The 27,309-nt window shown below is 33.9% G+C and overlaps 2 protein-coding genes across 7 annotated transcripts in view; both read right to left on the bottom strand.

Moving 5' to 3' along the window:
- Nucleotides 1-9,572: 9,572 nt before the first annotated feature.
- On the bottom strand, nucleotides 9,573-14,844 carry LOC116338577 (centrosomal and chromosomal factor). Its single transcript, XM_031763938.1, has one exon. The coding sequence runs from the start codon at nucleotides 12,981-12,983 to the stop codon at nucleotides 12,024-12,026; it is 960 nt and encodes a 319-aa protein (XP_031619798.1). The 5' UTR covers nucleotides 12,984-14,844; the 3' UTR covers nucleotides 9,573-12,023.
- Nucleotides 14,845-17,435: 2,591 nt separating this feature from the next.
- Nucleotides 17,436-27,309, bottom strand: part of LOC116338576 (afadin) — a 41,178-nt gene continuing 31,304 nt past the window's right edge. For all 6 annotated transcript variants that reach the window (XM_031763933.1, XM_031763932.1, XM_031763934.1 and 3 more), the window contains 12 exons: nucleotides 27,086-27,238; nucleotides 26,815-26,991; nucleotides 26,518-26,712; nucleotides 26,324-26,446; nucleotides 25,988-26,234; nucleotides 22,669-22,773; nucleotides 22,463-22,583; nucleotides 21,572-22,379; nucleotides 21,389-21,492; nucleotides 19,894-21,310; nucleotides 19,685-19,800; nucleotides 17,436-19,561 (listed from right to left, as the gene is read on the bottom strand). In XM_031763933.1, coding sequence (XP_031619793.1) covers nucleotides 19,369-19,561; nucleotides 19,685-19,800; nucleotides 19,894-21,310; nucleotides 21,389-21,492; nucleotides 21,572-22,379; nucleotides 22,463-22,583; nucleotides 22,669-22,773; nucleotides 25,988-26,234; nucleotides 26,324-26,446; nucleotides 26,518-26,712; nucleotides 26,815-26,991; nucleotides 27,086-27,238 — 3,759 coding nt within the window. In that variant the 3' untranslated portion in view covers nucleotides 17,436-19,368. The remainder of the gene's footprint in view (nucleotides 19,562-19,684; nucleotides 19,801-19,893; nucleotides 21,311-21,388; nucleotides 21,493-21,571; nucleotides 22,380-22,462; nucleotides 22,584-22,668; nucleotides 22,774-25,987; nucleotides 26,235-26,323; nucleotides 26,447-26,517; nucleotides 26,713-26,814; nucleotides 26,992-27,085; nucleotides 27,239-27,309) is intronic.

Below are 27,309 nucleotides of genomic sequence, written 5' to 3'. Positions count from 1 at the left end.
TGCTACGTTTTTTTTTATTATGTTGGACTTTTTATATATCGTCGCTTATATTTGTCGCTATGATGCCAAAACATAAGTGCGTGCATGAACTATCAAAACGATAACATGGTTTTTTCTATTCAAACGTTGTCATTTTCGTCATATCGGAATATAAAAAATATATATATTTGAGGTTTTCTCTCTCTCTCTCTCTCTCTGTTTTCGGTTTCTTTAGAAAGATATATTTCTTTTAATTTTATTACATGAATTCGGTGTATTATTATGCTTTGCCCCCGTGGAAAAAGGTCTTGTGTGTATATATGGCATAGTGTGTGTATGTGTTGTTTGAATTGGGGCCACCCTTTTTCTTTATCTATGAACCTATTTTTATAGGTTTCATTCGATGTTCAACGTAACATGATTGTGTACAACAACAACAACAACAACGACGACGACGCACACGAAATTTTTCAAGCCTATGATTATTATTATATTAGATTATAATTTGCTAGAAGTCATTTCCTATTTCATTTTCCGTCTTCGGTTCATGTGCGGTATTTTCGTGAAATAGTCATTAATGTTCAACATCTAACATGAAAGTGAAATCGAAAACTTTGAATTGATTGAGCTGCACAACATGTGTTTTTAGCTGAATCGTTCACTCGGATGCTCTTTTGTGTCTAGCGCTAAAGAAAAAAAAATAATATCGAAACGTAAAAGAAAGAAAAAAAATACACCCGAACAAACCGAAAGAAAGAAAACAAAATTTTAAATCAAGATTTTAATTTTAATTTAGTTTGAGACTCGGTACGCTCTCAAAAGGGACACACCGAACACGAAAAGGCAAATGTCATCCATGAGCAACAACTGCGTTTCCTACTCATATAGAGACAAACATTTTGTTACGTCTCGCTTCATTTTCAACGAACTCGACCGTAAATAACGAGAAATTTTGTTGTTTTTTTTAGTTTTGTTCAAAGTAGATATTTTCAATCGACGATAAAATTCGATAGCAAATAGGTTTTTGTTCATTTCTTTCGTATGTAATTGCGGTGTACATACACCAAGCGTATAATAACAACAAAAAAAGCGTACACATAATCGAACTCAAAAAGTTTTTTTCTACGACTCTAGTCACTTTTTATTTATCGAGACACCATCACAGAGTGGGGACAATTGATGTCTTTTTCTCTATAAAAAATCATCATCATTAACATCGCCATTGCCGCGCGTCAAATGATTCAAACCAGGTTGCAGGAAAAAGTTATTATATACGCACTCTCATTTTAATTTCCAAATAAAGGCAAACGATATCATTTCAACTTGAATGATGATGGTTCATTTCGACAACGATGATTTTTCACGTGTATATAAAGTTTTGCATGAGTTAATCGAGCATACAGCGGCACCGGTGCTGCTTGCTATTGCTGCTTGTTGTTGTTCGTTGTCGCACAAAATGCTGTTTTGTCATGATTTACAGCAGTTGTAAAACGAAAGTCTCTATTTCTTCGACGGTTTTTTTTATATTACTTTAAAAAGAAAATAAAAATCATGAAATGCATTCTTCACCCTTGTAAATCAGTATCTGACGTTCAGCAATTGGACAATATAGTATGCTCTTGGCTCCTTTTCAACGAACTTGCCGAGGTGAAATAACAAAATAGAAAAACGTGTTTGCTAAGAGTCTTGATGTATGCGTATGCACTATTTGATTTTGAAAATCGTAAAGGAAAAAAAATGGTTATTTGAAGTGTCTTTTGTTGAATTTTTTCGAGGCTAAAATTCATGGCATAACCGATTTTTTAGATTTTTTTATTATTATTATTATATTTCTTTCTCTGCAGGTAATTTTTGTTATTGGAATTTACGCCTTCTTTGTTGTTCCATCGAAAACCGACCGAAACCAATATAATATTGAAATATTGTTGGAATTTAATACGCTATTCAATCGAAACAGGCAAACGAAACATTGTTTTTCAAAGTATAATAAAAACAACGAAAACGAACACTAACAACAACGACATCAACATCAACATCAATTTAGAGAGAATGAAATACTGCTGACGAATACTGTTGTTGTTGTTGACTAATTTTTTGAACGAAGAGCGAGCGCATTACCATTTACCCGAAATTCGATGCGAGATAGGCAAATATTTGGGTAGCCGTTGCCCCAAAAATAAGCTAATTGCTTTTCTTGTTTGAATGTTAAACGCGGCGGCATACATAAATAGTTCACAATTCACCCGAAATTTCATTTCATTTTTCGATTCAGGCCATGAAACATTGAAATTAATTTACAATCGCCCCATCAAATACATTTCAAAGGCGTTATTTAATGTGTATTATTTTCAAGGGGCAAATTTGGCACATTGTGTGTACTTGCGATTGAGATAGTTTAGAATGAGTATTCGATTTAATGCTCATGTATGAAAATCCTTGAAATCAATGGAATCTATTGTATGATTTAGAGTGCGAAGATCGAGATAATGCGCTTGTGAGTGTATGTAATGTACTATGTATATTATAGATGTTTTTATTGATTCAGACCGACTGCTAAATGAAGCTCATCAAAATCGAAGGTGGTTTCTTGGCACTGCACATTTTCTCCTCGTTGTCAGGCGTAAATGGTGCCATCATATCCATTTGCGTTGAGCTAAGGCTCTGGGTATTTCTCTTATTCATTCTCTCTCTCTCTCTCGCACTCTATCTTTCTTTCTTGTTTCAAATGTATATTGAAGGTCATACCAGCAAACTAAGTCATACAACCACAATTCGCGTACAAGTATTTAACATGAACCGAATGAAGAAACTAATGCCATAAGCGAGAAAAAAACAATTTTGTATCTCAAACAGAACTGAGAGCGAAAAAAAACAGATTGCATTGAATCATGTGTGACAAATCGCTCACGAAACTTTTCAGAAACAGTGAAGCGTATTCGAATAAGGTCTATAAAGTCAATTTCATTAAAAAGAATGCTTTTTTTTCTCTCGCTCTCTGCATATTATGAATCAGGGTCTCTTTTTCCACAGAAATGCCGACGAAAAAAAAGCGAAATATAAATTCCGATTTCGAGTAATTTAAACAATTCAATTCTATTTTAAACGGTTGTTCGTAGAAATTATATATTATTTCACACTTTTTGTATGTGTGTCGGCACAACTGGCCAACCAACATTTGGAATGGAATGGCGGCATTCGTAAGCGGCTGCCAAGAAAACTAAGTACGGAAAGAAGAAAAAACAACACACACACAAAATCGGGGAAAAAGTTATAATAATAAAAAAATATGAAGCAACGAAACACTAATCAAAACAATATGCACGTTGATTGTGTGTCAAAGCCTGCAGTATTGGTGTTTCACTCACCGTGGCCCCGGTGAGTTTTTTTTCTTCTTCTTCTGTCGTTGATTCCATTGAGCCCATAAGTATGTGTGCTGTAGAGGCAAAAATGTATGAGGTGCGGAACACGCTAATGCATTGGAACAGAGGAGACCGCTCGCGAGTTTAGCACTACAGCTTTGTATTGTTGTTCGAATGCTTTTCATAGGAAACCGTGACTATTTCATTAGCAGTGAAATATCGCAAACCAAATAGTCACGAACGTACTGGAACTGTCAAGCGCGCGATGGTAAGAAGCTGAGTATATACGATAAATACAGAAAAAAAGCCTCGGCAAGCGAATTCAAAATACAATCCATTCCATTCATTACAGCAGTCGACGCACTTTGAACAATTTCATTCTAACATCGAGCAAACGGCGCGGCGCGCCTGTTCGTTCAACAACAACGATGGCGATGATGAACAGAGAGCAACGAGAAATAATAATAAAAAAAACACACACAATAACATCCATACTTATAATGATCAAAAGAAAATTTATGAGTGCCAATTGAACGAATATTGTTTTCAAATTTTATTGAATCAATTCGATGCGAATGCTATGCACGTTTTTCTTGCCTCTATCCCTCTCTCTCGTTCGCCATCGTTCATTTGAGCTGTGAGTGTGTGTGCATATGTATGTTGTTGTTTTTTTATTTCGGTAATGTTCATTAAATCAGTCAACATTGGCACTAAGCATGCGAAACGTAACATTTTCTTTTAATTTAGCGATTCAACTTCGTTTGGCATTTGAATCGGCAATATTGTTTGTTGGCAATGAAAACGGGGGTTCAGTCATACAATGAAATACGTGCATTGAGCCGATACTGTTAATGCTGTTGCCGTCGTCGTCATTCTATATAGCTCGTCGCTCACACTAATGTCACATTTATGATAAATTCATTTTTCGATGGCACGTCAAATACAATAATCTGTCGACGCGTTTGGAATTTTTGTTTTTTCCTCCTCTTTTGTTTATTTTTGTTCAAACGAAAATAAAAAAAAGAAGACTTAGACACCCAGATTTCTTGTGAAATTTAATCTAATAAATAACGTGGAAACCCGGTTCGAGGGAATGAAGTATCATTTTAATTGTTAACCAAATAATACAAACGCCCGTATCATGTAGTTTTTTGTATGTTTCAGTTGTGCGTTTTTTTTTTGTATGTATGTTTCTGTTCAAATCTGCGCCGGTCCCTCAGCGCTTCAAGATTTAATCGATATGAAATCGTTTCGACCTGTATGACATTTCAAATATTTAAACTCATTCTAAACTGAAAAGTATGTTAAAAAAAATTGTAGCCCGATTTTTTTCTTCTTCGCTCGTTTAGTCTCTCACTCGTCTGTTTTGGGCGGGTTTTCACAATATTCTCAAACGAACATGTATGAACTAAATTTACGTTGAGTTTCTGCATCTGTTTTTAACAGCTCCAAGATACTTAGTTGATTTGCTCTCATTTCTTTTCTCTCTTTCTTTCTATCTGTCTCTCTCTCTCTCTCTCTCTCTCTCTCTCTGCGTCATTCGCTCTATTGCTTTCATAAGCATTAGTTTTTATGGTAGCGTCCTTATACGTCATCCTTAATAGTTTCTCATAAGATGGAAGCTGATAAGTGCAATGTAGAGCAATTGAGTTTATGGCATAAATAGTCCATATGGACGGAGATTGATGTATAAATTTTGTAGCATTTGCATGGCCGATCCATTCACTAAAACATATTATTATCCATGGCTAGATAGATGATGTTTGTGTGTGTGTGTGTGTGTGTGTGTGTGCTTGTGTACGATGTGAGCATCGCGAGTAGATGCGAACAACATCATTTCGCTTCGCCTGCTTTGGATTGCCATCTCATCATAAAATGGGAAATGTAAATAAAATTTTGCGCATGGTTTTGAAAATGAAAATCACCAAAAATGAAATGGAGATAGAAACATTGGCGAGTAAAACAGAGAATCAACCTAACGAATGTACGAAAATTAATCTATATTTAGCGTTTCTCACATTTTGCGGTCAAATATACAATGTATTTAATAATATTGCATATGAATTCATTTGGTATTTATCAAATGAAAAAAAAAATTGGATAATTACACGCTGAAAACAGTGCATACACACACAGAGTGGAAAAACCCATGGCGCAAAAACATTAAACGAAATTCTCTGGATAAATATCACACTCGCTATGTGGCCATTTTCATCAATGTCATACATGAAATCATGCCGTGTGTTTTTATGCTTTAAGTGCGAATTATCTTTCATTGTATTGTAAATGTATCAAACTCGCTGCTTTGTATGATTAGATTGAAGGGAGTCCACACCGAGTTTCTTACACACTCAATGATGGTTCATTGTAACTTAACACTTGACTCTTGTTTCGGTTTGATAATGTCGACATTGTTCGAAACGATAGGACAACCGTTTAGTGCATATTTCTCCATCATCACAATTGAATCGAAGTTTTATAGAATTTTATCAACAAAATAACAATTGGTACATTTGCAATATGGCTAAAGCATAACAAACTATTTTGTTAAATTGGCTTATTTGAAATTCACATGTTTCGCAAACAATCGGAGCTTTAGTATCGCTTTTTTTATTTGATTTTTTTTTATATCGTGTGGATCATAAATGTGTTTTGCTTTCATTTGAGTGCGTTAGTTACTTTCAGTCAATATTTTGTTCATTCATTCGTTGTGCCATCTTACATGCAATTGGCTTTAATTAAATTTGATTACCTCGAATTGAGCGTCAGCATTATGAATAACGAGAAAAAAAACACAGCCATCTATCAATTTGAAATCAAGGCATCCACCACCTTGAAGTTAAATTGTGGTTTGGGCCCTTTCAACGCGTTTTGAATTTGATTCGAGTCAATGCAACATATGCATTCAATTGGTCGCAATTCTTATTTTCTCCTTTACCCTAATAACTTGTTGACGCATTTAAAAGAAGAGCCAGAATGCGCTGTCAACTTTGAAAAAGTATAGAATTTTTTTCTCTCGAAACATTTTCGATTCGATTGTCTCATTGAATTAATTTAGTCTATTGTTAAGTTTCTTCGTTTAAAAAAAAAGAAACAAAAAACAAAGTTTGTGAACAAAGCAAAGGCAAAATAAAGGCAGACACTTTTAAATAGTCGGACTCAAAGACACATCGTTAATGCTTATTGTCGCCTACATTGTTCTTCGTCGTTTTTTTTTCTCCTTCTTCTTCTCTCGGTTCTGTTTTGTTTTTCTTTCATTTATAGTTTTGAGGACGAAATAGATAAATGTGTCACATTCACGCACGCACATATATAATTCGTTCCAACAATTTCGTATACTTTTCACGCTGATAAATATTTTATAACGATATCCAATTATAAGTGAGTTGAAATATTCAAGAAAAATTGCATGTGCGTTTTGCGGCTTTTGTGTCTTGGTACTCTTAGCCAGAGAATGGTACGCTCGTGTCCGCTCCCATTTATGTGTGCATGTGTGTGTTTTTTTTGTTGGATTGGTGCGTGAAAAATAAGTCATAAATGAAATTATATATAATAAGTGATAAGCGTTCACAAAACTGCCTACCAAATGTGACACATAAGCACATATAAATGTGCACACATCATATGCATCAGCATTACAAGCACAACGCTGTTGAAGGCCAAAAAAAAAGTATTTTTCGTTGTTAATTCTGACAAATAATCCATTTATCTTTACTCCCCTTTTTTTTGGTTTTCGGTTTTGTGTGTGTGCTGGAAACACGATGCGCTGCGGTGCGATGCTTAACGGCCACTCTCGTTCTCTCACTTTCTCTGTATATTTCACCGAAGTCTCTTGGTTGCAATTTACTTCGTTCGAATCGTATTTTAAAAAGAGCATATGACGATGATGCGATGATGAAAATCGGTATGTGCCATTCAGTGTAAAAACAGCTGTACCACGCCCGGCGTACATATTCAGCTCTATGCGCCGAATCTCATGCACACTGAAATATCACTATTGTTCACATTGAATTCTAAAATTCTGATAGCAATCGTTTTTGATGTCAGTCTGTCGTAACTATGTATCGAATGGCAAAAAAAAAACACACACACACAACCGTTTTCGTTTTTAATGTTCAGTAAAAACACTTTTTTTGTGAATTCTTGTTGGCCGTCTGTCTCGTTTTGGCACTTTAAATGCTCGTGTCGCATGTCTTTGGTCGTATGATTTTCGGTCTCTTTCTGATTTTGGTGCGCTTTCAATCTACACTTTGGCTGCTGGTGGAAAATTATTGTTTAGACGTGATGTACATTTTATTGTTGGTAATATTGTCGCTTCTGCTTTGCATCACCAGAGATGCAATTAATAGCATTTTGTTCATTTTTTTTCTTGAACCCCAATACTTTGCTCGCGTGGTGTGTTGAATGTGCATGTAAAGCTCTCTTTGTGTTTCATAAACCATTCAAATAATATTATTTCCTACCATGCCACTGTAATAAAAATTGTTTGGATTTTTGTTAATTCTCTTTCTAACGATTTCTGCTAGTCTTACGAGACATTCGGCACAAATATTATTCAAAGAGAGAGAGAGAGAGAGAGAGAGAGAGAGAGAGAGAGAGAGAGAGAGAGAGAGAGAGAGAGAGAGAGAAAGGGAACACTATCCACATATAATTGCAGTTTTGGATATTAAGTGCTAGATTTCAATTTTTGCACTTTATTTGGTTACGGCTGGAGTTTTCATTTTGGTTGGGATTCGTTAATTTTTTCCCTTCTTCCTCTCTTCATTTTTCCACTGTTTTCACTTGCATCGAAACTGTGAATTTAGTTATTTGTCTTTGCAGTATTTGTCGGTTTCCTGCCGCGCACATTCTCTTACTCTCCTTTGCCTTCTCTCGTCCCTGGTCTCTCTGTTTAGTTCAAGTGTGTACATTTTTGGCAATACATTGGACGATGGAGGCAAAACGAAAAAAAAGGTTTTTGTACGTATAATGAATTTTGAACGCAATTATTCGCTATTCCGAACTAAGCAACGACCTTACAATGATTTTTTATTTTATACACATTCCCGAAAGATCGAAGGCGAGCGATGGAACGAAAGAAAGAGAGAGAGAGAGAGAGAGAGAGAGAGAAACATGCACCAACGACCAACACACTTAATCGTGGTTTATTTTCCATTTGTACCAAAAATCGTTTTCCATCTTTGTCTTTCACTTTGTGATGTATCCGTTTTCTGCTCAATTTCGATACACAGAAATGATTGGTGTAAAGCAATCAAAAAACTTTTTTTTTTTTGTTGCAAAACAATGCAGATCATTTCAATTTAAAATGTTGTAACAAATAAAAGCAGAAATCGTTTTGTTGAAACAGAGAAAAAAAGCGCACACATTTTAAAATGCTTCTGTCTCTCTGGTTGAATAAATCTTCTTTTTTTTTGTCATTCGCGCTGAGCTTCTGTGCGCGTTATTTTTTGTCTGTCTCTCTCGTTATCTTGTGTTTCGCTTTTCTGTTTGAAGTCTCTTTCTCTCGGAAATATTTTTGTCAACGATACACGATAGATGTTAACGACAACGAATAGCACAGCCGACGGCAAATTAGTTGCAGCATTTACCGTCGTCGTTTTGTCAAAGCATATATATAATAACCAATGGGATACTTCATTCCCAGTGTATCTATGTGACATAGGAATACCAATTTCATTCGTTTTTTTTTAATCTCACAATTGCCTAATCATCGAAAGCTATCTACTAGTTTTCATTCTTGCCAATATCTGAGAATTGACCATATAAACGAGCAGCTAAATCAGAAGGAATAGTTTTTTTTTTTAAATGAGATAGCTGAAAAAAAAAGAATCTAGACGAATGGCAATCTGAAAACGGATCCAGCAGAAGCTAAGAAAAAGAAAACACATTCACGTCAAGTCGCTATTTATAATTTTTAGTTCAATTATGATTTTCTTTATTCTTTTTTTTTTTTGATTTAAACGATATATTTATATAAATTTCTACAAATCGCTTTCTAAGTTCTCTTGTATTTTCTATATGTATATGTGTGTGAGTGTGTTTTGATGCTTTTTTTTCTCTTTCTTGTTGTTGTCAAATTTGAATTGTGGTTGCGGTTGAATTTTCATCAATCATACTGAGTTGTATTGCCTTGATGATGGTTTCAATTTTTTATTATTTTCTGTTTTTCTTTATTTTGTGTTATATGCCTAGAACTTTTATGTATTAGTTATTTTTATTATAATGTTGTTGTTGTTTTTTTTTTGTTGTAATAGCAATATTTTAATAATTTTGCTTTGTTTCTTTTCATTTGTTATTAGTTGAAATAAATCTAATATCACATTTAAATGCAACGCAGTGTTGCTCAAAGTTTTGTGTATGTATGGTTTTTCTTTCATCCTTTCCATTTTGTGTTTAATGTTTGCTGTTTTTTGTTTTTTTTTTTTGTTACTTTAAACTTTTTTTAAGCATATGATGGTTGGTTTTTTTCATATATATATATATAATTTTTCATATATTCTACAGTGAACTCTTGCCTAGCAGACCAATCAGAGCTGGCCCTTCTTAGAATGGAGCCGGAACGACGCTACCACCACTACCGCATCCATCACTGCTGCAACAAAAACATTTACATAATGCCAATATTGCAACAATACACCGCAATGCTGTGTGCTGAGCTTCTTTTAATTAGTATATTTTGATCGCTATAATATATTCTTGAATATATTGCCACACATAATTTACTACGAGATAACAAAGTTTTCAATAAATTCGAACACAATTGTTGGCAATGCAAAAACTTTTTAAAAAAATAATAATAAAAGAAGAGTTTTTCGATTTAATTATGTTTGCGGACCACAATGTAGTTCAATTGTTCAATTTGATTCGCATACACACTCACACTGTTATTGTATGCGTGTGAATGTGTGTAAAAATCAAATGGCTCGGGGACAAAAGGTGGTCCGCTGATTTTGAGTTCACTGTAGATTTTGGTGTTTCATCTCGGTTTTTGAAGTGTACTGCTTTTTTTTTGTTTTTAAAAATTTCAATTCATTGTTTTTTATCTCATTTTTTTTGCTGGTTTTTATTTCCTTGCTTGCCTTCTCTATTTGTTTAATAGTTCTTTTTTCAGATTGTGTCTGTATAATGCTTATTATTGCATGCATTGGTTTTTAATTTTCTTTCCATAAATTTACTGGTATATAAAACACAGATAAATACAAGAATAAAAAACTGAATCAAAACAAAAATTATGTGTGGGTTCTTGTAACTAAAAAAAACAATTTTTGCTTTCCTCTTCTAGTTGATTGACGTTTGGTCAGCATTTTCTTTTCATTCTTCATTTTCTTCTACTAGATAAATGTACAAATGCTTCGTTTCAAATACGTCTTTAAAATATAATTTGCTTATTTCAGTATATGTATTTGGGTTTTATTGATGCTCTTCACATTTAAAAAACGAACAAACAAATAAAAGAAAAAGAACTACGAGGATTAAAGAAAAATTAAAAACAAAATCATAAAAGAAACAAAAAAGAAATAAGAACATGATTTTGACTGCTCTTTAGATTCATTTTACAGCCCCATCGTCCATCGAATACATTTATGGAATTTGTGTATGTGTTTATTTCTGAGAAAGAAATGTCGATGGCGCAAGGGCACTAACTACTGCATTCACGATTTCTCTTAAACTGATAGTAAATATCATTTCACTATAGGCTAGAGTAGTAGATTTTATCAATTAAATATTCAATCTTAGGTAAGCTGCCTACTTTTCAAAGCTGATTATACTCACATTAAAACGTAAACGCATTACACCACATTAGAACGCTTTTTTTTCTCTATTTTTTTTAACTATTTGCTTTTTTTCGCTTAAATTTTTTTTTTTCGTTTTGTTTTGCTATCAAATGTATGTTTTTGTTTTTGCTGCTCTGTTGCAATCAGGAAGGAATGTCAGTTTGATCATTTGATTTTGCTGAATATAATACGTTATTAGTGAATGGTATTTTGAAATGAACAATTGCGAATGAGTGTATGTCTTTGTGTGTGTATGTGGAACAATATGTAAATCATCGGTAATTACAGCACAATGTTCATACATTGGCTTTACAAAACATTATCGATTGCTATTTAACTATATGCAATTTACATGTTCTAATTTCACATTTGCGACTTTATTTTTCGTTTCTTCTGTTTAGTTAAATCGTTTCTTGAGTTGCCATTCATAAAATATACACGTATTTGTTGTTTTTTTTTATTGTTGTTATCTATTCGTTATCGCGGGGCATTGCAAATAACCCTCACATTCGATTTGTTTAAATATTTCTAGAATCCTGCATTTTTGTTTTTGTTACTTTTATTTTCTGTCACACATTTTGTTTTTACTTCTATTTCTTTTTTATTTTTGTTAAGAAACTGTGTGTATGTCTATATTTTTTTATTTGTGAGTTATTCAGTTTGTTGCTCTGTATGTTCGATTGTTACCTCAATTTCAGAATTTTGAATGCCTCGAATGTAGATTGCTGTCAGCAGATACTATACATCACCTGGAGTGTTGTATGCCTTCATTGCATCAGGAGTGCAGCTCGGATGTTCAGCAAAAAAAAAAAACAGATGAAAACGATGTGAGATGATGTGCATGTATGATGTTGTGTGTACGTCATCGTCGTTGAGCAGTCCTTCAATTATGCAATTCACCATTGAATATTCAGTGGAAAACGGATGATGTGAGTTGAGGAAAAGCAGTGGCAGATGCCATCAAATATGGATGCAATCGATGTGAACGTAAATATTGCCGATATTTTCCATTCAACGCGTTCAATTTGTCGTCACGATAGGTATTGTTTGGTGTGGCGTCGGGCAGGCCAGCTTGAAAGTCCCTTGGAATGGCCGCCATTTGACTATGTTCCCAATTATCTAAGCACAGCCGGATGTCAGCAAGCGAACTATCATTGCTATTTGTATTGTTGGTATTTGCATTATTGATACTAGATGGATTATTGTTGTTGCTATTGGCTGGATAATACGCCTGTTGCGACATCTGAGACATTTTTTGTTGTTGTGTTGCCTGTTGTGACAACGAACGTTGGTGGATTTGTGGATTTTGTTCTAGTTTTTGGCGTTCCATCGACTGAGAATGATGATTGTGTGTATGTTGGCTATGGCTATGGCTATTGTGGCTGTGATTATGATTATGATTTGAATTTGGATTATGTTGCAGCGATTGACTTTGTTGGGCCGCCGATGTATACGACGTTGATGTTTGTGTAATTTGTTGTGAATTTCGGCTACTTCGTCGACTTTGAGTTGAATTTCGTGACGACGAATTGGGCATATTATTTATAAATGGGCTGCGACGTTGTTCGCTTTCTATTTTACGAAAATAGCATGGATGTATCATCAATAGTAGCGGTTCGACGCGTGCACCGGGCGGTGGTTTGGCTTGATTTGGTAACTCATATTCTACGCTGCAATCAACATGCAATGGAACGCTAAAGTCTTTTTGTGGAACTTGTGCCGATTGTAGTCTCGACGGTTGCGGAATTGGGATCAATTGTGTTGGCTGTGTCGAGAGTTGGGCCTGTTGATGCGATTGATGCTGTTGCCGTTGACGTTGTGACACCGCACCCAAAAGGCCATAATTTGAATAGCATGCCGTCATTGCCATCTTACAAAATATCTTCAATTTAATAACAGATCTATTACGCGACTATATATGCATCCGCACTTGTTTCGTGCACACAATTTATTTCTTGTTTTTACTAGAAATTTTTTTTTTGTTATCTCGTTTTCTCGCACCAATGGCACGGCAACATCCAGAAAAATTCACAGCTTTCGATTTTGGTTAATTTTTATGTGTATTTTATTTGATTACTTTCTTTCTGTGTTTCTTTGTTTTTCGTTCGCAAAGAATTGATCTCACCGATTTCACGCCGCGTATCGTTTCACACTAATGAAAAACAAATTCTTATTTTGTCTCGTGAACGTAATTGCCCTTTTTATATTCTTTTTTTTTTTGTTAAATATTTTTGGTATGTTGTAATAGACAATTATATCGATTCAGCTCGTTTTTTCTTCTCAAAAACACTATTTTTTTCTCTTCAATTTTAACTCCTTCTTTTCTTTTTTTTTCTTCACTAAAATCAACTAAATATTTTTGTTTAAATTACATGTAAAATTATTAAATAATTGGCACATTTCACGTTGGAATATGTAAACTTCAAGTAATGCTCTTTTCTTTTTCGATTGGTTTTGTTTCGATTATTATTTTTTTCTTTACTTGTCGTACATTCAGCGATTTTTTTTTCTCCTTTTTTCGCGTCGGGTTTTTCTGTTGAATGTTGGTCGTGTTTATCTATTTAGCAATAGATTTTCAGAAGCCAATTTAAACATGCTCTTTTTTTCTTATGTTTTATGTACTCTTTTTTTTTGCTCTTTTACTTAAAATGTATTATTCTGATTAATTTTCAATGTATCACACACATACAATACTTTGACGCTACGTTCTGCAGCGCGATTTTGGTCATAATTCTTTTGTAAGCTGCTTTACTTGATGTATTTAAAACTGTTTTGAAGAAATGCCATTGAAGCACTCAAACACAATATATATAATTCTTGGTAGATTGTTATGGATGTGGTTGTGGTGGTGGTTGTGGTTGTTGTTTTTTCGTATTATTATTTTTGTTGTTGCTTTATATTCTTTCTTTATGTCAGGAACATTTATGCAAAATCGATGAAATGAAAAACTATGAAATATAATTCACTTATATTTATGTTCGTCTATTACATATAAATACGTATAACATATACAAAAGGGGTAGTGGCTGCAAGAACTCAGTCTTTTAATCATCCAAATCAGCAAAGAAATGAATCCATTTATATGAATACAATTTGCGATGGTGCACAAATTTCAAAAACACGCACAATTTGATCGTAATTTTCATTCACAAACTCTCAGTCTTCAGGATCAAATTCAACATAATTTTTGTTGTTAGAATTTGTGTTGTTCTAAATACTTTCTTCGTCTATATTATTTTTTATATCTCCCGGAAAATATGAAACAGTTTTTACTCGTAATTATTTGGTCACTATTCCGTATTGAGTGTGGTAGCGATAGTCTTTTGATGTCGGTTTCACATAAAAAACTTAAACTGCTGCCTTTTCTTTTCGGTATCTGTACTTTTTTTGGTTGCCCGATTTCAACTAATTCAATACTGTGGTCGATTCTACGGTTTCTAATTTATGTGTTGGGTGTTTTTCAATAACGAAAAAAGAAAACGAAACTGGAAATGTTTTTCGTATTGAACATAGAAAACCGATACAGCGAGAGATAGAGAAACAAAAACCGAAAGGAATTATGCGCGAACTGTTTGCAAGTGTCTCTCTCCGCGTGTGTGTGTTTTTTCTTGTTCTTCTCAAATTGGTTTGGATTGTATTTTATAACTCTAACTATCACAAAAAAATAAATCAAAGACAGAAAAACAGCTGAGCCAACGAGCTCAATTGTGTGTTGTATACTTCTCGGGCTCTGCGCCTCGACTGCAGTTACGAAAGTGTTTGAACCGATTTGTTGTTTTTTTCTCCTCTTTTGCTTATTCTGTTTCAGTTGCTCCAATGATATTCGAACATACAGCCATTATGACATTCGGTCTTCAGTCGAGCGGCACCGTTCATGCACACACTGTACAATTGATTTGACGCACCAGCAGTTGTCTCACTCTCGTTAAAGTATTTGTCAATTTTATGCAGAAATATAAAGGCATTGAGAGGCCAACAATTCGCCCATTGAAAGACGAGACGACTTTTTGAAAAGCAACGAGACTAAAACAACATGCGCGAAAGAGACGAACTGATGTTACATCGGCATTGAGATATACGGGTGATCGTGTGAGCATTCTGTTGGACTTGTGAGACAGTTTCAAATGTACTTGCACAAAGCGCAAAGAAAACGAAATGGGGAGAAAAAGTGAAAGAGAGATGAGAAAATGAATGAAAGAAAGAAGAAGAAAAAACAACACACACCGCACCAAAGATCGAAAATATAATTAAATTATTTCTTTCTTCTCTTTTGAAATTCGTTTAGTTACATTTCGTTTAAATTAAATATCTAATGCTGAAACATTTGTTCCCCTATCGATTGATTGGGCGAGACAATCGGAGGTGATAATATGATGGGTGCATTTTCCAACTTGTTTTGAATGCCGCATATTTCATGCAATGCCAAGGACGAATATTTTGAAAAGTTGATAAAAATCCTTATCAACATCAACACTCGTTTCATTCATTTGAAGTGGAGCCCACTTGATAATATATTCATCTCTATTTTGGTGCATATAAAATTAAAAAGTCTATTGAACTTTTGATGCGAATATTTTTAATTTCGTAAAATTCACGAAAATAAATATACCGCATTGATAAGACATGAAAATGAAACGAAGAGAATGGGAAGAGCAAAAGACCAAAAGCAAGCAAAAGCAAAAGCAAATATATGTAATTTTCATTGCAGAACTACCGACCGTATTCAAATGGCATTGATGCTATAATAAAAAAAAGAAGGAAAGAAGTTTCAAGTTTTATGTGCACTGTGCAAAGACAATCTTCTTCTTTTTGCTCTGTGCTTTCGTTCGGCCACGCTCCAAATTTTAATCGATGCATTTATTCACTATTGAAAAAAAATAAATATTAATCGCTTGGCTACTTATATGTTAAACAGTTTTGAAGATTAAAAAAGTCTACGACCACTTTATTTTTATTTAATGACTTTTCCCGTCATCGAAATGATCGGTGTGGCACACAACTGCCCAGGCAATTTGAATAATACGATGATATTTTCGATGCGACCACGAACGACATGTACGCATTTATAAGTAATTCATGGCAAAGTTCATGTTATTATGAAAATGATTTAAAAAAAAATTCCGTCGAGAAACAAACAACAACAGTCTACCATAAATGTCGTCACAAATTGACGTATCGCATTTAGTATAGTATTTCTTTCGATTCTGTTCGTCGTTTATTTCGCTTTTGAAAGTTATTATAAACTGTCGACATATTTCAATTATTTCTCAATAATTTTGGTGACGAATCATTAAGCAAAGAGACAAATCGGTATTGAAAATTACATGATGTAAAAGCAAAAAAAGTTTGGGCAATAAATATGGTTTCTTTGAACCTGTCTCTCAAGTTTATGGCACGACGAGAGAGAGAGAGAGAAAGAGAAATGCATTTACATAAATTATGATGACTAAAACTGAAAGAACTCATCAAAGTATTCACTCAAAGAGAAGAATGTAATAGTCCTCATTTCGACTCAAAAAACGTGAGATTCTTCTGTTTTTTTTTTTTTTTGTTTAATTATTCGCACTTTGGCACAAATGATTATTATGCGATGACGAATTCGACTTGAAACATACACACGCCGCAAAAAAAAAATTGTTGATATTTTGTGATATGCGATGCAATTTGAATGACAAATCGAACAGAATGGGACGTAATGGAACAAGCCAAGAATATCCACATACATTTTGACTTTGTATGAAATCGAGATAAATCAAGGGATTGTGGTTCAAAGATAAGAGTTTTGTTGAACTTTAAAAGTTTTGTTTTCCTAAAAAGAAAGAGATGAAATTCCATGACTGCAGGTCATAAATTGAAAGAAGAAACATATACAAAGCAAACGATCGAAAAATACGAAAAGACCATATTCCAATTCCAAAGCGGCACACAAAACACATAGAATAGTAGGCTTTATCTAAGAAAAATTCGTAGAAAAACCAAAAAAGTCAATTAATATGGAATCGGTTTTTCGTTAGAAACTTACCTATTTTAATGAATTTGACCCTGCCACCAACTGACCGTATACAATTTTTATGAAAGATGCTAATTAGCTACGTTTCGTGTTCATTAAGTTTGCATTGATCACAATATTTCCATTTTCTCATTTTCTTTCAGTTTAAAAATAAAATCAAATCGACTCTTTTTTTTTGCTGTTCATTTCTACATATTTAATGATACTCTGTTCTTCTTTATTCGAACGCACTTATTTATTAAGAGAAAAAAGAATGTCTAATGGTTAAGCAAAAAAAAAAAATGTGTGTATGTATAAAAAAAATGGATAAAATTATTTCAAAAAATTAAAAATATATATTTATATATATATATACTATCTGTATACATGTTTAGAAAACGAAACAAGTTTATGTTGAATGCTAAATGCTTTACGTTTTCTTGATTGGAATTTAACGATGTTTCACTCTTTAATAAGTTCAATATTCACATATCAAAGACGGGATGGTAAACATATTAAAACACATGAATGTGTGGCAAACGGCTATGGCTTGATTATTCAAAATGCGCAATTTATTTAATGATTTGTTGCGCACAATCGTTGTCCATATTTATTTCTCTTGCCGGTACTAAATTTCTTGAACATTCATAGTTCTTTTTGCCGTTTTTTCCCTTTCGTTTTCACCAAATAATTATTATAATAATAATATTTGAAAAAAAAAAAAAAATCTTTTGCATTTCACATTTTATCTGTTCTTTTAATTTCTAAATGCTTATAATACGAATGATATATTTGTTATATGATGATTTTTGCTTTTTGTTTTCAATTTTTAAAATAGAAATCAAGCTACTGGGCCACTTTGGAGCATTAACATACCATACAAATTTACTAAATTCAAATCCAAATTTACACATATGGATGTTGTAGTCAAAATAATTTGTATCCTATGTTGAGTCTCTGAAGTGAGCATATACAATTATATATTATATATATACTCTAATTTGTTTTATTCAATTATATTATTTATTCATATAAATTGTGTTCCCATTAGAAATGTCAAATCCTTATTCTTGCCCATATCATCTTTAAAATAATTCATGCCATATCACTATTCAATTGTTCTTTTTTTCTCTGTCCCTCTCATTTCCTCTCTTAAAACGTTAAAATATTCAGATAATGAGTGACAATATTAATTCAAAAAGACAAGGGCGGCTAACGTTTAAATAATTCAATTTATCTACAGTATAGTCGTGCATGTGCGCACGCACCTACTTTTCTTTCTTCCTTTCAATTTTTTTTTTTGGTAAAATTTGACATACGTTTTAACATTTTTTCAGTGAAACTAAAAATAAAAACGAATTTTAAATTTTGCACAAAACAATAACTAAAATTTTGGGCTTTTTGTTCAATAAGAATTTGATTGGGGTAGAAAAAAAAAAAACAAAAAACTGTAACTCAACAAATATAGAGAATATTTTGATTTTCATTTGTTATCATCATCGCTTTAATTGTTCACATTTAAAATTGAGTTTCATTCTCTCTTGTATATTTTATTAGAATTTTATAAAGTTTATGCATTTATGTGTGCTTGGATTTTTCAAAGGTAGTCGGTGTGTTACAATTGTTTTCATTTATAGATATGATTTTACATGTATTCCATTTTTAAACAATTTAAAAAAATACTCTGAATATTTTTCAATATTTTTTTCTTAATTTTTTTTTTTTGTTGTGAAACAGGAATTCCTGATTAATATATTAAGATGATTTTAATTTCAAAACTTTTAATCTCTTGTGCAATATACTGTATACTACTCTAAAACACATTTAATAATTTTTGTCATAAGTGATTTGTTCTTTTTTTTTGTTAAATAGATCTTCATATTGTTACTAATTTTTTACGTTTATAATTTGTTTTTAATTTTAATTTGCTTCACTTCAAAGGTCACCTTTCGTTTTAGTTATGCTTTTTCTTTACTTTTCATCTAACGTTTAATAAATTTATTGAATTGGAAAGTGTTTAAAGTCTAAAAAATACGCAACCTATTATGTGTATATATATATATTTGTAATAAATGGTCCATTTTGGGGAGGGGGTGGATAAATGTCGAACGAGATATTATAATCGAGACACAGTAAATTCATTTCGTCACATTATTACAATTCACATGCGTGTACAATTTGTTTGTTGAATAAAAGAAATTATTTATGATGATGAAATAGTAGTTTTGCTCTGGCATAATGCTGCATAATTTATGCGTGTCTTTGTCTAATGTACGGCATCAATATCCCTTTGAGCACGTGATATTTTCAATTTGTCCTTTGGCGTCTGATTTTCACCCGATTCCAGTGCAAACATTTTCATTTTCTCTTTAAACGACAACTTTTCTGGAACACCATCGCCAGTTTTTTGCTTCTCTTGTTGTTGTTGCTTCTCTTGCAATCGACGCGTCAATGGATCTCTGCCAAAATAAATGAAAATATATTGAATTCGATTAAAATGCCATTTTTGAGGGAGAGCGAGAAATAGAAAATTATAATAAATGCAAATAAAACAATGTTTTATTCAATTTTCAATTGCATACCTGTATACTTCTTGTGCGCCAATTACACCTGGTGTCTGTTGTACAACTGCATTCCATGATTCACCTTCGGGTGTGGTTGGTGTCTGAAGCATTGCTGATGTTTCTTGAATAAATCGCTGCAAATGAGAAAAAGATACCGATTAAAACTAATTTAAAGACGAAAATAATAGTTTTGATTGAAATAAATTTAAAAAAAAAAAAATACATACATTTGGATCTTCTCGTACAATGCTCAATTCAGCTAGATCACCACTCGATTGTCCCATGATCAAATTGTTTTCATCGTCATGGAATGAGACGCGTTTATTGTCCCGTGCTGCTGCTGCCATCATCGAGGCAAGCGATGCGTTTGAAACGTTGGTTGGCATCGGTGACGTCAAATTATTACTACTTAATACACTATGATTTGCATTCGTATTACTGTTGCTGATGTTGTTATTTACGTTCGAAATGCTAGTATTGCCATTATTCGTGCTATTGTTGTTGCTATCGTTATTATTGTTCAAACTATCGTTGCTCACATTCATGCTATTGTTATTTGTTTTTGTAATGGTTTTTTTATTCGATATCATAAATTGTCCAAAAGCTGCTGACGATGATGATGGCGACGATGACAATTGATCATTGCTTAATGTGGTGGTTAGTGTTGACGTGGTCGTTTTTTTAACACTTTGATTGGTTAGCGTTGTTGTGGTGAGGTTATTGTTTCGCAAATTTTGTTGTTTTTGTGACATCACAACATATGATGAATTTCGTTCGGGCGGCGGCGGTGGATTATGTATGCTATTATTCAGCGAATCGATGTTCATTTCGCTTATTTCTTTGATTTGGTAGCTGGATGTTGAGGTGGTTGATTCATTAAAGCTCATACTGTTTAAATCGCGTACCACACTTGACATGGACGCATCGGCATTATTTTGACGATCATCGGCAAATGTTGTGGACTTTGCCTGTTTTGATGGCGATGATGGATTGCTGTTGCTTGTTCGTTCGATACGGGCATTATTATGCTTTAAAATGCTCTTTGGTTGTTGAACTTGTGTGCTGCCTGATAGATGCTGTTGGTGAAGTTGTTGTTGTTGTTGTTGTTGTTGTTGTTGTTGATGATGATGTTGTTGTTGTTGCTGCTGCTGATGCTGCTGTTGCTGTTGCAGTAAACCATCATTCAGACCTTGCATACTATCATTATTGGCATTCGAACCGGCATACGCAACATTTTGTGGAACAACATTGGTCTTAACATCCACCTGTTTCATATTCATCACCGGCGTTGATAATTGATTCGAATTTGGTGCAAGTCGAATTACTTCTTGCATATTCTCTTTGCCATAATTTGTATCGTTGTCTTCTTCTAAATCGCCTTGCTCTTGGGCTAGACGCTCAAAATCACGTTCAAGAATTATAGTTTTTAATTGTTCCTCCTGTTGTGGTGTGCGGTGTGGTAAATTTGATAGCTCGATGATGTGATGTTCACGCCATTGTCGAGCCTGTTCACGTCGCAATTCAATTTCTTTTTCACGCTCTTCTCTCTCCCATGGACTCATCGTTGTTGTTCCAATAAAACTTTTCGGTAATACTTGTGACGTTGGTGGATAATAGGCTGATTGATAACCTATACTTGGCGAACTGAACAATTTTTTTTAAATGATATTATTCATCAAAAATAAAGACAATATTTATATATTTTGGTGCAAAATTAATTACCTGGTGATTCTTGACTGATCGTTGGCATTTTTGAATAGAGGATGCGTTGCCGATGGTGGCAATGGAGGTGATAAATCATTAGTATGCTGTGGTTGTCGATTCATCTATATACAGATGGAAACAAAACGAATAAGAAAAAAAAATGTTCCACACCGAATTTGGTTTGAATTGTGTTGATTTTACCTGTGGTTTGGGTGCAGTTGGTGGAAGTTGTTTGGTCATGTAATTGATGCCAGATTGTGATGAATGTCCCTTGGTTAGTGTTGCATTTGCTCGGAAATTGTTCATCATGTCATTTGGATTTGATCCGGGCGACAATAGCATTGAACCGCTCGATAGATTCGGCATTGAATTCTGTGAATTATGAACATTTACATCCAATGCATACATTGGCACCATATCTTGTTGACGTTGTTGGCGTCTGCGCGCCAATTCGGCCATATCCAATGTTTGTGCATTCTCTTGGATTTTCGGCATATCTGCGTTGTAGCCGTTTGTAAATGTTGCGTTCATCATTTGATTTGGATTTTGTTGTTGTTGTTGTTGTTGTTGTTGTTGTTGCTGCTGCTGTTGTTGTTGTTGCATCGGCTGCATATAATAATTTGGATGAATCATATTGACATTTTGCATACTTTGACTGGCTGTCATATTCGATGAATAACCACTGGAATGTGCAATGTTCGGCATTGATGGTGCCATCATTGGATTCATTCGTAGACTTTGTTGATTTTGTGTGTCACGCATGAATGCATTCATCGGCCGATTGTTCATTGTATGTGATGATGATTGATTTGTGAGTAGATTATTTCCGCCGATATTATTGTTCGATGGTAGCACGTAATGACCGGACATCTGCGAAGGCAATGTATTATTACTTTTGTTATTTGTGTTGAAATAGGCTGAAGCTGGACGGCTTAAGAGTTGTTGATTAGATGGTATCGTTGTAGAATTTGTGGATGAAATTATTGTCGATTGAGAAGGGATTTGTGAGCTGTGAAGAGAAGAAAATGTCGATTTCTCTTGATTTATTGAATAAAAACCAAAAATTCGAAGAAAATTTAAGAAAATACATACCGATCTCCCAAATTCGGTTGACTTTGATTTTGCGCTCTGTAAACACTTAGATTTTGATAAAAGCTTTGATCTGTGCTTCCAGTTAAATTGTGTATACTCCTAGATTTATTGTTGACAATACCTAATTATGTATCGATGGATAAAGAAATATCATCATATTTCATGTAATTCGTATCGATTGATTGATTTCGATATGTTTTACTTACCGCTGTTGCCAACGTGATGCAAAGCTGGTACTGATTTACTGTTGGGTAATTGTTGTACATGCGCCATCATTGCTTTTGGATCTCGTTCTGACATTCGACGATTATCTATTTCAAAATATAAAATGTCCATGTTCGTTAAATGTTCAAGAGACTTAATGATTGTATTTTACTTCACTATCAAAATTTACTGAATAATTAACGGTATTGTTAACATGCAAGAAAAATTATCACTTATAAACTACAACAAAATATATACTACGCTATACAAAGAAAAATTGTCATGCAATTAAACACACAATAAAATACACGTATTTATTTCCTCTCCTGCATCAACCTGTTAGACTAACAGCGTTAGTAGAATTTGTCTTTACAAAGAAAAATGTTAAAAAATTAATATTCGTTTATTATTCACGTTGTTGAAAAATAAAAGAAAAAAAAAACGATACGAAAACTTAGTTTGTTACTGATAATGTTCTCGAAAAAACGGAAGCAAAATCGATTTCAATTATAAAAAATGAAAGTGATGGTGGTTGGTGGTGACAAAAAAAGAGAACAAAATGTTTTCATGCGACTCGAAACTGAAAATAAAATCGAATGAAATCGCGTGCGATTTTCGATTGTGTATGTAAAAGTAGCTATTGAAAATATGACATGATGCATAACTAAGCCACCGAATAAAAAAAAAACAAAGGGAGAAACAGACAGAAAAACTGTGACTTGACGTGTGCATGATAAATTGAATGAATTAGCTACTTTGTCATCTTGCTTCGTCTCCACCGTCTGAATCGTTGGACATTTTACATAAATGGCTTGATCCAGACGTCGCTGAGCCGCTGCTCTTCGAATTTTTGGCCAATTTATTAACTTTTTTGTTTTGTTTAATTTTTCGTAGCGTTAAAAATGTGGATCGATGACATGGACTGTTGTAAATACTTGCTTTTAATTTACTGTTAAACGTGGAATTGTCTTCCTTTGCTGTCGTCATTATATTGTTGTATTTCATGAGATTTGGGCAACTCTGTGCTGCATAATTGTCCGTTGTTTTAATGTTGGTCGTAATTTTTTGTTTGCGTACAATATACGATTCTGGAAATTTTTTTCGTTGATTCATGTTCGACGCCACACTGGTACAACGTTCAATATTTGGTTCGCTGGTTGATCGTTCCGATTCGGTTAGTTGAATTTTTGATGTATGCTCGTGTTCATCGAATTTTGCCGTTACCGTTAGATTGAGCACCGAACGTGTCATTGGATCGGTGATAACATTTGACTTTATTATATCATGATGATTATCATTACTTTGCACATCCGACGTTCCAAATTCACTCCAAATTTTCAATTGATCCAATACCTTTTGTCGTTCGGTTGTTGACATTTTACGATTATTATCTTTCGATAGGTTTGGCGATGATTTTGATCGACGATCACATGGCATTTTTAGTTGTTCAAAATAATTTCGAAGCGCTTTCACATTACCCGTACTGGGCAATTTCGTTCCGAACGTTTGTAATTTTTGACGGTCCAATGGAACATAAGCGAATTTCTCGGGACGCATTTGGATGGATTGTGGTGGAGGTGGTGGTGGTGATTGTGGTTTTTTTTCTTTTGGTGCATAATGCGGTTTCTGATGAGATTGTTTGAGTTCGGTTTCACCAACAAAACTTGAATCGTATTGTGTTGTCGACGAATTCGTTGAATTTGAATTCAATTCGGACAAATCTAATGTAAATGCTTTTGTATCGAACATTGTTATTGCTGAACTAATAGTCTTATTATTTGTTAATATTTGGCCGTTGTTCGATTCCTCATCATAAAAATAAGCGCTAAAATTATCATTATCTAAAGAAGGTATGTTCTTAAAGCTTTCAGTTCCATTATTAGGTTTAGTATTAGAATTAGAACGTTTATAGGTACAAAATTTAAAAATTGGTTCATTTTTTGTATGCATTAATCCTCTGCATGTTGTGTCATTAGCAGCATTTGATGCACAGTTTGAATTGGTCCCAGCATCGCTGTTGTCACATTTATTGAGCATGACATTGGTTATATGATCACAAGTGTTTGGTTTATTCATGGTTGTATTATAAATTGATTGCTTCTGTTGTTGTTGTTGCCGTTGCTTTTGCATTTCCAATTGTGTTAATGGCGGTAGTAATTTACTAATTTCCACATCGACATCATCCACCTCCAAATCGAAACTGACCGTTTTTCTATTTTTCATGTATGGGGGTAGAATTGGTGGTGGCTTAGGCATTTCAACTACTGAAGGTTCATTACAGGCTACACAATTGACTTCAGGTATAACATTTTCATCACATGACATTTTATGAGCGGAAATAAAGACATTTTCATCATCGATGAATGGAATTTCATCGCAACCGGCAAACGGTGCGACACTCTCTTCATTTAGGGGCTGATGAAAATCATTGAATTGTGATAGATTTGTTGAACTATTGTTGGACTTTACCTCCGCTTTGGTGTCATCATATTCTTCGATAAAAATCGACGGATTTAAATTCCAATTTGAATTGCTTTTATCGGATACATTTGGGCTGGAGGAGCGTGTACGTTGCATGGTTGGGCTACTTTTTCGCAAAAATTCATTCATTTGCAATAATTGAAAGGGTCGAAGTACATCATCTTGCAATGATGACGAACTACGTCGTCGGCTCATGAAATCACGACGAACATTGTCATAAATGTTTGAGCTGCTTTTTACAAATGGCCGATTATCACGGTATCTTGGATCGACTGGCACATGTTGATACTTCATGTTGAGAATATCTTCGTGCGAATAAGACGAATGACGGCGATAATTTAAATGCGGTGAACTGTGCAAAAATTCATTGGCATTGTATTGGCCAAAGTTCGGTAATGGTTGAAATGTTGGCACCGAATAAGCCTCTTGCTCAAAAAGATTGAGACTTTCATCTGAGTCGAAATCATAGAGTCTACTACTGTTTGTTGGTCTATACTCTTCTTCCGCTTTAAATGTGTGTGTATTCGCAATTTTAAAGCATAACGCATAGAAGCAGCATTAAGGAAAGGTAATTTATTTGTTAGTTATGATTTCAAGTTAGTATTTCGTACAGTGTTAGTTGAAATAAAAATTTTCTTGTGTATATTCTACGAATTAGTTTAAATATTTTTAGCGTTTTAGCAACAATTTAAGCTCAAACTTTGATAATTTTCATTTTTTTTAGTTTCAAACTAGTCGATTGGAGTTAGTTAAGTTAAATTCAATCTCAAAGTTACACACGCGGCACACAATAAAAAAAAACGATTCGATTCAACAAAAATATTTTAATCAGATGCTTACCTCTTTGTATGATTGGACTGGGCTGTTGCAGAAGCATAGCTAAACCATGATAGATGGCTCCTTGTTTGGCCACTTCGAGAATAACAACAGGTCCGGTGCGTACAAGATAATCGGCTGCACGCTCTTGTGTTATTCCAATTAAACTTTGGCCATCAACCTTTAAAAGTTGATCGCCTGCTTGTAGACGACCATCGGCATCAGCTGCGCCGCCAGGAACTACTGATTTAATATAAATTCCCAAGCGTTCCTATTAAAAAAATGACATTTCAATTTTAATAAAATCAATCCATTTCACAATTCACCGTCATTGCGGTGAAAACCATTTTAATGACATACTTGACCGGCTCCTTTTGCCGCTACAATTGATAATCCCATTCCATTCGCATTTTTGTGTAATTTTATCACTTGCACTTCAGGTTGCGGTAGTTTTGTTGACATTACACTAGATGATCTCGTTTGCTACAGTTAAATAAGATTCATTTCAATCAATTTGAATTATATTCGATGTGCGATTAAATGTTGATGCTTACATTATACTGATGCATGTAAACGGTCCAAAGGCCAATGCTTGTAGGTTGAAAAGAGAGTCGACACATGCCTGCTCCTTGTAATGGTGCCAAGAAATCAACTAAGCCAGCTGGGATGCCACGCACCACATCTGAACTGAATCCATCGTCCGGAATCAAAAGTGCCAACGGCAATTCAAGTGATTCTTCAAGACACACCTATATTTTAAAAAGAACAAAAAAAGATATATTCAATGGCACTCGCTGGTAATATTCATTTAGAGTAACACAATGAAAAAAAGAATCATTTTCCATTCGTACCTCTCTGTCGTCGCCCCGGGTGAGTTCGTCAGCAACGGACTCGGCCATTCTAATAGCTGTATCGATTAAATTTCTCGGTATTTTTTCTTGTGATAGCAGTGCAGCCATTTGCAATGAATTCAAACGGAAACAAGAACATGCCAATTTTTGGACATCTTCCTCGCTAGTTTTGGCCGCCTTTTTTGCAGAGAGAGAAAATCCAATTATTATTTTCATTAAACCTAATATACTTGTGTAGTTGAACAAGTGACGTTTATGGATAAAAATATACCTGTAAGAAATCGGCACATTGATTAATTTTGGCTAAATGGCACTCAGCAGCTAGTTCTAATCCTTGTTTATGGGCCCATGATTCAAGTATATCAAGACGTTCTCTAATAACCTTTCCCCATGATTCAATGCACATGTGCGGGTTTGTCACGACCTTTTTTTTTCGAAAAAGATTTTTTATTTGTTTTCAATTGACTTTGTCCATTTTATTTGTTAAGTATTCAA

The sequence above is a fragment of the Contarinia nasturtii genome, unplaced genomic scaffold, assembly GCF_009176525.2.
Source record: "Contarinia nasturtii isolate CC-2019 unplaced genomic scaffold, AAFC_CNas_1.1 Cnas_scaffold_414, whole genome shotgun sequence".
Classification (NCBI taxonomy): domain Eukaryota; kingdom Metazoa; phylum Arthropoda; class Insecta; order Diptera; family Cecidomyiidae; genus Contarinia; species Contarinia nasturtii.
The sequence above is the reverse complement of the archived record's forward strand: the minus strand, read 5'-3'. Positions and strand labels throughout refer to the sequence as shown.

What these genes read in the sequence shown, in the direction of transcription:
- LOC116338577 (XM_031763938.1), bottom strand. Translation starts at nt 12,983, where the DNA reads ATGGCAATGACGGCATGCTATTCAAATTATGGCCTTTTGGGTGCGGTG.